The 10,499-nt window shown below is 34.2% G+C and overlaps 1 protein-coding gene across 1 annotated transcript; it reads left to right on the forward strand.

Annotated features, from left to right (window-relative positions):
• Window positions 1–7,040: 7,040 nt before the first annotated feature.
• Window positions 7,041–8,771, forward strand: LOC107802496 (photosystem II reaction center W protein, chloroplastic). The gene is made up of 2 exons (XM_016626010.2): window positions 7,041–7,244; window positions 8,289–8,771. Exons 1-2 carry the CDS (start codon window positions 7,151–7,153, stop codon window positions 8,603–8,605), a joined length of 411 nt encoding a protein of 136 aa, XP_016481496.1. The 5' UTR covers window positions 7,041–7,150; the 3' UTR covers window positions 8,606–8,771.
• Window positions 8,772–10,499: the final 1,728 nt, after the last annotated feature.

The raw sequence follows: 10,499 nt of genomic DNA on the forward strand, positions 1-10,499 counted from the left end.
TTTTATACTTGTGTCTCAAATAAACAAGCAGTATACATATGCAATCTCATTATACAATAATTATACATTTTTTTATACAAGCAGTATATATAAAATTACAGAAAAGTGCAATCTCATAAGTAGAAATCACTCCTTGTTGTAGATGATCTATCCACTATAAATGGACATTTTTCTCGTATTGCATAGTGTTTTATTATACTAATGAGTATATATTTGTCCCAATACAACCGACCTTCTGCAATTTCTTCATGTTGTGGATTGTCTATTATACAATTTTCCTTCAATATCTCAATTTTGTCTTCTTTCTCATGATTATCCATCATATCAACAATATTAGTCCCGTGTACTTCTTGTATGTTCTGACATTGTAAACCAATTGAAGTTGTTGGGAGTAAGTTGTCACCCAAGTATGAACTTGAATATGAGCATTCAGCACTTGAATACACAGTTTTCAATGTTATGCATAATGGATATTCAGTGATATCCAGGTTTTTCTTTTTCATCTCCATATACAAGCGCACACTCATATCATTGTATATTGGAATTGCTATATAGCCATCCTCCACTGTATATTTTATCTCCATCATATAATTGAATCTCTACCCAATTGCTTGTATATTTCATCAACAAAATACTCACAGGTACAGTCCGAATTTATCAGCACGCCATTAACAAGGAAATTAACAAATTTACTCTCACTTATCATTCATCACTGTGTTGAAGTAAAATCGGAATCAAAATTGGAACAATAGTTCCAACATTCACAATCTCCATAGACATTAGTTGATTTTGTCGATTTTGTATCAATTTTATAATTTAAGAATGAAATCTCAACTCTATTAAGCTGGTTGTAGGCAACAATTGTGCAACAACTTTGACTTTTAGCGTGAATTTTTTGGAGCTCTAGTGGCGATAAATGAAGTTTGCTCCAAAATCATATATGAGCTAAAATGAAACGACATAACTAGTGAAAATTTATATAATTAACCCAACTTGTTTGGAACTGTGTATAGTAACATATTATTGTTGGTGTTGTAACTTGGTTGCGTGAATAAAGCGTGCTTAAAACTTTAATTTAAAAATACTAAAATGATCACTCATCATAAATATATTTTTTTGGTAGTAAAAAGAAAATAATTTACAACTCTGAAATGTATACTAATTTGGAAAAAAATAAATTAAAAGAGCGAAATTACAAAGGCATCAAGCGCTTTTCGTTGCGTAAAATCAGCAAGAGAATCATGAGTGTCACCAAAAACAAAGTTGCGCGTGTTGTAAGGGTGTTGGGACTCGTGGGTGTAAGATGTTCGGACTAAGGTTGTGAATTTGTCGAAGAAATGACACACTAATTAGCGCGTGAATGTCCAGTCGAGTAATATCCCAAACCATTTAACTTCACTCTATTAAATAGTTAAAAGAAAATAGTTATTCATCTATATTATCCATTAAAAATGGGTTGGATAATGACTTTTTAAAAATGGATTAAATATGGATAAGAACCACATTATTCATTTAGAAAATAGATAACCAATGGATAACTAATGGGTTTAACTTTTATATTTGTAAAACACCAAATTGAGAGTTCATCAAGTTTTGGTAACTGGGAATTCTCCCAAAGTGATATATTCAAGAAGCTACGGATAATATAAATATCCATATTATTCATTGGTTAACCCAATTTTTATCCGTATTAAATATGAGTCATGTCGGATAATTTATCCTTTTTTTTTGCATTATCCATTTTTTACCCAACCCGTCCATTTGCCACCCCTGGTCACTACATACTAATGGCATGTGTAGCATTCATTTAGGTTACTCTATTTAATGTTAAGCATTCACAAAGAGCATCTGCTAAAGATGGCTTCAAATTAATGTTTCAAAGTACTATCGATTGCAGGCCTATTATTACCTTCCGTTTATATCATGTTACATGTCCTTTAAGTTTTTTGCACATTCTTTAAAAATATAAGTTAAAATATCATTTATTTATTTCTTAAATATTTCGCTTATGTAGATTTGGAAAAAGTATAAATAACTTCTTCTTTTTTCTTCTAAAATATCAAATTTTTTGAGCAAATTTAATTTGTTAAAAGGACTAATATCTAGTAATGGTGAGAGTAAACTTAGTCCTTCTTAAGTGCAACTATACAAATACTAGCCTCTACTTATAAACACTCTAACTTATAAAAATAATTAACTATATTGATTGCAAAAGAAAAAAAATTAATCAATGATGTTTTGGTATTAAATAGCGCCATGTTTAGATGAGTAGTTTTGGAGCGAGCAAACAATTGCTTAAAATTGTTGTATTATCTCGAATGATGATTACCGTATTTTTGCTTATTCTCTTTCAATGCAAGAGTTATATTTGCATAAATTTTTAATATAGTAACCAAATTTAAGTAGCAGCCTAAAAATGAATATTTGCGTAAATCAGCCTCCTAAAGTGGAAAATCTTTTATGATATTAACCTGGATAAGTGATAACCTGTTATCAATATCTTCCTGCGACTGCCAGGACATGAACAGTAGAGATTAATGGAATACTATGTTCATTAGTAAGGGGCCGTTTGGCCGTACAAAATTTTGCACTTTTCTTTTATACTTTTTTTTCTAAGCTAGCGTTTGACCACATATTCTCAAATTTATTTTGAAAAATCTGATAAGGGTAAGTTTGGTTTAAAGATGAAAATGTGTTTGAACATAAGTTTTCAAAACATATTTCCCAACTTTATTTTGGAAAAACATGTATATAATTCGCAAGTTTTGGGATTTTGGCCCAAAATCAGCAATTGGGGTGATTTTGAAATTTTGCCAAAATGTGGGGAAAATTTATGGTCAAACATGAGTTTGCCAAATAAATCCCAAATTTATTTTGGCAAAACTCATGGCCAAACGGGTCCTAAATCATTATTTGGCCATGAAATTTTCAATTTTCACTTGAAGATGAATTTTAGAATTTTTCGAAAATTTGAAAAACTCCAAAAGGTTATTTTTCAAAATTTTCACTCTCTCAAATCACTCACAAAAATTCAAAAACAACCTGAAATTGCATTCATGTCTAAACATAACTGTAAATTTCAAATAACATTTTCACTTGATTTTTTTTTACTTTTGTTTTAAATTTTATGATTCTTATGTCCTAACGCCCACTAATAGCCCGTTTGGCCAAGCTAGAGAAATCTATTTATTTTGAGAAGTGCTTTTGATTATTATTTTTTTAGAGAAGCAATTTGTGTTTGGCTAATCATCCTAAAAAACACTTTTGAGCAATAATTTGTGTTTGACCAAGCTTCTCAAAAAGTGCTTTTAAGTATCAAATTACGAATAAGAACATGAATAGATTTACTTAATAGTTAATATTATAAGTAAATAAATAATCTCAAAAATTTGTTATTACATGCAATAATTAAATCTTTTAATTTTATTTAAGTAAAAGATGAAAATAAAATTAAAAATTACTTAATTCTTTTAATATAAGTTAAATATATTAAAAATCATTCAACAAATATAAAAGCATTCTGTTACAACTCATATCCACATGTGTTAGTTCATGCCATATATTAGTTAACATAAATCCAAGAAGGAATTATCTTTTAGATGATAATAAGTCAATCCTATTGGTCTTAAGTAATACAAGAGTGTATAAGGGTGATTAACCAGTATTAGAAGTTAAACGAATCAAGGATGTTGTAACTCATATTTTCAGGTAATCTAGCGGTGCTTAATACACTCAAGAGGTCATGTATTAAGGTATTGTAATCATATAATATCCGTATCATAAGTCTTGAAGTCAAACGAGTTATGAAACAAAAGTCGACAAAAGTTGTCGCAACTTAGGTTCATAATTTTACTTAAACATTAGGTCAAATGTTTCTAATCATTTCTCATAATTTACAAGGAATTACGGGGTGATCTACCAACCAAATTAAATATCTATGAGTCTAGTTTCCAACGCATTAAACCGTTCATCGATACGATCTCGGAGTAGAGAGATATTCGCATTTTCGCGAGACTGCGCCAAGCACCTCTCTATGGGTCCCACTAAGTCGGTTTAAGATATTTGGACCTATATAGGATGCCTCCAACCCGTTTTAAGTCATTTATTTTCACTATTTTCAGACCTTAGAGCCCTAGGAACATCCTCTCAAGGTTCTCTCAAGATTCAAGACCCAAAAAAAGGGCAAACAACACAAATCAAGTGTCGGGAATTCCGTGGCGCTAGTAAGTCTCTTGTTCTTCTTGTTGTTGCTCATTTTTGTGTCGTTTCAGCTCATGTGGGAGGTTGTTTTAAAGGGTTTATGTTGTGTAAATACTCCCTCATGTTCTTAATATCAATCCTAGGTGATTTCAAGCCTTCTAAAGTGATTCTAGTGCCGAAAAACACTAATTGATCGCTAGTTTCGCTTTTTTGTTGTTGTGGCAGCATTGGAGGGATATTTCATGGAAATTTAAGGTCAAATTGGAGTTGTTATTTCTGTATAAAGGTAAGGAACCTCTTACTCTATATGTATTTAAGATTATCCAAGTTGCAGCTAAGCCATTGAAGCTAGAACTTGTGAAATATATATCGAAAGGCTTGGAAGTAATGTTATTGTTTTGTGGACTGTTTTGCGTTGTTGTTGGGCTGCGTATTTTACTTCTATCTTGTGGAGTTTTGGAGGAGGAAGGGTGTGGAGAAACACCATATATATGTAGGGTTATGGGCTGATAGTTATTCGTAACATTTCCAGGTTGTTTGACACGACTACGGTGGTCGTCGTATGTATGGAGTGATTAGGCTGTGTGTGGACTATTTTGGGAGGCTCAATATGTTTATTATTGATGTTGTTTGGGCTGTTTGGTGACTATTTTGAATGGTGTGAGGTCATATATATAGGGGAGGTGCTGTACGTTTCATCGTAAAATAGGTTGTGGTCGATACATAATAGTTATGACGCTTAAATGATAACGATAGTATCGTTTCTCTTATTGTAGACTAAGGAGTTTTGACAATTGCATAGCTTGAGATTGGGGCAGTATATACAAGGTATGTGAGGCTATCCCTTTCCTTCTTTTGCACGACTCCGATTGCACATAATGTAATGAACGATCTTCCAAGATACTCCTCTTAGAAGCTAGCAGTACTTACATTGTTTTTCCTCTTATGGAACGATTGATGTTAATGTTGCTTCTCTTAGTCTTATGTTATCAATGTTGTTGGTACTTCCTGATTCTTATAAGGTTCATAGTGAAGAGTTAGTCCTAATAACGTGTACAGATGATACCGACCTTACGTCACTCCGAAAGGTTTAGAATGTGATTCCATGAGTCGAGCATGCATTATATATATGTATCTATTTTACTCTACCGAGCCACGCTATAGTTGGCCGGGTACGACACCTATTGTGCAACCACTGATCAGTTGGGTTTTACCGAGCTCCACGTGGCCGGGTACGATTCTACCGAGCCTATTATGGCCGGGTACGATATGATGATGATGATGCCCACAGAGGCGAATGCTTTAAAGGTTTATGTATTTATACATATGTATCATGCATTTCATGTAAGTAGCCCTCAAAGGTACTAAGATGTTACAGGTTGTATATTCTCTATCCTTGCTTACATTACTGATCGTATTTATGGTTCCTTGCCTTACATACTCAGTACTTTATTCGTACTGACGTCCTTTTATTTGTGGACGCTGCATGTCGTGCTGCAGGCCCTGATAGATAGGCAGGTGCAGCTCCCCCACCACAGTAGACTGTCCAGTTCAGTGCTGATTGGCGAGATCCCTTCTCCGGACTTGCCTTGGTCTTGGTATGCAATTTTTGTTATAGACATTATGGGTATGTCGGGGCCCTGTTCCGGCTATGTTGCAACACTTATGTTCTTTTAGAGGCTCATAGACAGGTGTCGGCTCATGTATAGTTTGGTATGCCTTGTCGGCTAGTTTTTGTTGTATAGTCTTTCATAGTAGCGTGGTAGCTCATACCTTATACGTAGTTTCTTGATTGTCTGGTCATCCCCTGCTATGTATGTTCATGCCGTCATATTTTATTGCTGGTTGTCCATGATCTAGGTCTACCATTTATATTGATCTCGTCAGCCTTAAAAGATAATAATGAAGGTTAGATGAAATGTACGTTGGTGCTCGGCAAGTGTGGTCGGGTGCTAGTCATGGCCCTTCAGTTTGGGTCGTGACACATTCACCCCAAAAGGCACTATATACTAGAAAGTTATCCTAAAAATAAGAAGAAATACTTATACATTAATATCCTAAGTATTAGGTTTATTGATTATTTTGATGTATACTATTTATTGTTAAGAGTATTTTTGGTAAGAAAAAAAGTTAAAATTGCTTCTGCTTTCTGCTCCTCAGAAACTGGTTCTGTTTCTTCCCAAAAGCATATTTTTTCCATAAAAAGTCTAGTTAATAGCCTATTTGGCCAAGCTTATTTTTGGCCAAAAGTGCCTTTTTTTGGCCAAAAGCACTTTTGGCCTCAATTTGAGGTGTTTGGCCAAGCTTCTGGAAGGAAAAAAAATGCTTTTGAGGAGAAGCAAAAGCAGTTTTGGAGAAGCAGACAAAAGTAGTTTTTTTCCAAAAGCACTTTTTTGAGAAGCACTTTTGAGAAAAATACACTTAGAAACAGTTTTTTAAAGCTTGGCCAAACACTAATTGTTGCTCAGAAGTGCTTTTCAAACTAATTAGCCAAACACAAACTGCTTCTCACCAAAAGTACTTTTGAGAAAAGCACTTCTCAAAATAAGCTGATTTTTGCAGCTTGGCCAAACGAGCTATAAACACCTTAACTTAAAAAAAAAAGTACTTTTAAAAAAGAAAAAGAAACTCTTGGCCTCTTGAGGAGGTTGGCCAAACACGACTTATATGTCTGGTGACAATTAACCGCCGGGGATTAAATTTACAATAACGAACCGTCGTAGTTGTTTGCTTTTATTTTGAGTCATCTGTATCAAGACACGTGGCAGATTATTATTGGCTTGTAAGAGATGAGAAGCAATCTAGGTAATCGATGTTGTGTGGCTAACTCGTGTCGTTGCATTAGCTTAATGTACGTGTCTGTGTAATGTTCTCATGTCTGAATCAAAGTAAGTCGAGTGTGTATGAAATACCAGTGAAAAAGCTGTCTCATTTCTGAGTGAGAACAGAAATGGCGACCATCACTGCTTGCACCGCGGCCTCTTCAGTAGCCCGTGTTGCTCTCGTGCACAATGGTTCTGTATCTCGCCCCTCCTCTGTTCTTGGTATGTTGATTTTTCACATATCGCTCTTAATCTTGATAATAAGAGTTTAACTGCTACAAAAGGGAAAGTTTCTTTTTGTTTAAGCTTTCTAGCTAGGATTCAGCAACTAATTTATGAAAAGAGTTTTAGTATAACTGGCAGGGGCCGAGCTAGGTGGACGGAAGGGTTCAGTCGAGCCCTTTTCGTCCGAAAATTACATTATATATATAATTTCCTTAGCTTATTCGCGTATTAAAAATCATGCTCTGCCACTAATAACTGGTGTAAGCTATATACGTATGATACTGCTGATAGAGTTGAGCGAAATTATTATCAAGGATCAGTAAGAAATCTCAAAATGGTATTTGATGTATATATATACTTTATTGCGCATTCTCAAAAGGTTAATGTGTAGAACTAGTCTCGTACCATTTGGTCATTCTCCTGATTTTGAATGGGAAGCGTATGAAATCAAAGATTGAGTGTGTTAGTTGACTCAAAATGAGTATATATAATTTTATCATATGTATACATATTAAATTCCTATTTTTAAGGTATACAGTCACACAGAGTTTTGAGCCAGGATTTCAAATTTATGGATTCGAGATTATAATCGTTTAAGCTATTGGATTCTAAATTATAACTTATATATATTCAATAAATTTTTAAGATAAATATAAGGTTTGAACTAAAGCTATTGGGTTTGGCTGAACCCTCTCGGGGCAGTACTCTAGCTCCGCTCTTGCAGTCAGAGCTCTCTATAACAACCATCATCTATAACAACACTTTACTATGATGGTCAATTTTCTTTGGAACCAATTTTCCATATTATGTTATAATATATGTTTTCTATAGTAGCACTTCACTATATCAATCAAAAAGGCAACGGAAAAAACGAGATTGTTATAAAAAGGTTTAACTGTACATAGCTCGAGTCAAAAAGTTTATTAACTGAACTAACAAATTACATCCTAAATGTAACAAACAACAACAACAACATACCTAATATAATCCCACAAGTGGAGTATGAGACATCTATATAACAACCGGCTCATAATTTCACAGGGTTGCCAGCCATGAGCAAGAATATGGGAAAGGTAAAATGTTCAATGGAAGGAAAATCAACAGGGCAAGAGAGTGAGGCAAAGTTAGGAATGGGTACATCTTTAATGGCAGCAGCATGTGCAGCAACAATGTCAAGTCCAGCAGCTATGGCTTTAGTGGATGAAAGAATGAGCACGGAAGGAACAGGGCTTCCATTTGGTTTGAGCAATAATCTTCTTGGTTGGATTCTTTTTGGTGTCTTTGGTTTGATTTGGTCTCTTTACACTGTTTACACTTCTAGCCTCGACGAGGATGAAGATTCTGGATTGTCTCTTTAATTTGAGCTTGTAATTAAGCAGTTCCCGCAATCCATCAATCCTTAATTCTTAATTGAGTGAATTTATGTAAAATTACTATGGTCACCAATTAATTAATTGTACATTGGTGCTGTATCAATTAATTTGTTCAATTGCTGGTAGTATATATATATTCCTTTTTTGCTAATTTACTTCATGTTGTTCTTAGCTCTTCCATGACATCTTCATTTTATTTGACGTAGTATTATTGTAGTTGATAGTTGATAGTTGATATTTGGCTATAATAAACAGCAAGTCAAATTGTCAATATGCCATACACAAGGTTTAGGCAGATAAAAAGAATCATTCATCAATATATAATATATAAGAACGTTTAAAAAAATTTCGCAACAACATCAACCATTAGCATTGGCGGATCTACATAGATGGTTAAGCACCCATTACCTAGGATTGGGGATTTGAAATTGTATGAAGTAGCAAAAATAGTAGATGGATGAGAGAGAACGAGAGAGAAGATAGCATCAGATGTGTTATTCTCATTAATTAAAAAATTGAATATTACAAGTGTATATTTATATAAGCTCCACCTGGCTAACTAACTTAGCCACTTTCTTCATTCCTATTGGTGGAGTCTAATAAGGGATAATACCAAAATGCCCTTATGTAACCCCTTTCTCAACACTCCCCCTCAAGCTAGGAGCTGTAAAAATGTTTAAAGTTCCAAGCTTGGAATTGAGATATTCATGATAAACTAGATTTGCTGCAATTTGCATAACTGCTTTGATATCACTGTACACACTAACAGGTTGTTTGACATTGATTTTCAGTTCTGTTAGTAGACCAACTAGCCAGATCAATTCTGCTAATGTTGAGGCAAGGCTCCTATATTCAGCTTCTGCTGAACTTCTGGAAACAGTTGTTTGTTTCTTTGATTTCCAAGAGACTAGAGATTCGCCAAGCTTAATTAAATAACCAGATATAGACTTTCTAGAATGAGGACAGGTTGCCCAGTCTGCATCGCAGTAGGCTGTAATTTCAGTACTGTTCTTACTAGATAATATAATTCCTTGTCCTGGTTGTTGTTTTAGATACCTCCCAATTCCGAGTGCTGCTTCCATATGATATCTTTTTGGTTTTTGTAAGAATTGACTCAATGTTTGAACATTGAATGCAATATCTGGTCGAGTCATTGTTAGATATAGCAATTTACCAATTAGCTTTTGATATGGATTCAGATCTGATAGTTCTTCGTCTCCATCAGCCACTTCTTTTCCTTTGTTTGTATGTTCATCATACTCCTTTGTTGTTAGCTTCATATTGAAATCAAGAGGAGTTATAGCAGGTTTGGCTGCTCCTAAACCTGTTTCTGAAATCAACTCTAAAGTGTATTTTCTTTGATGCATTAGGATTCTTTGACTAGACCTTGCAAACTCAATGCCTAAAAAATATTTAAGTTCACCCAAGTCTTTCATTTTGAACACCTGTTGTAAGCCAGCCTTAGTTTCTTTTATTAGTTTTAGGTTGTCTCCAGTAATGAGCATGTCATCAACATATACTAACACCATAGTGACACCTTCTGAGGTTTTCTTAAAAAACAAGGAGTGATCGTATTGACTTTGAACAAATTGAGCTTTTAACAAGGCCTCAGTGAGCTTTGCATTCTATTGCCTTGGTACTTGTTTTAATCCATACAAGGATTTAATCAGTTTACACTGTGGTCTTGTCTCCCCCTGACTGTTAAATCCTTGAGACAGTTCCATATATATTTCATCATGTAAATCCCCTTGAAGGAATGCATTATATACATTCATTTGATGTATATGTCACTGTTTAGTAGCAGCAATTGCTAACACAGTTCTAGCAGTTTTCATCTTTACTACTGGAAAGAATGTTTCTTGATGTTAGAAACCAAAGA

The sequence above is a fragment of the Nicotiana tabacum genome, chromosome 8 (genome assembly GCF_000715075.1).
Source record: "Nicotiana tabacum cultivar K326 chromosome 8, ASM71507v2, whole genome shotgun sequence".
Lineage (NCBI taxonomy): Eukaryota > Viridiplantae > Streptophyta > Magnoliopsida > Solanales > Solanaceae > Nicotiana > Nicotiana tabacum.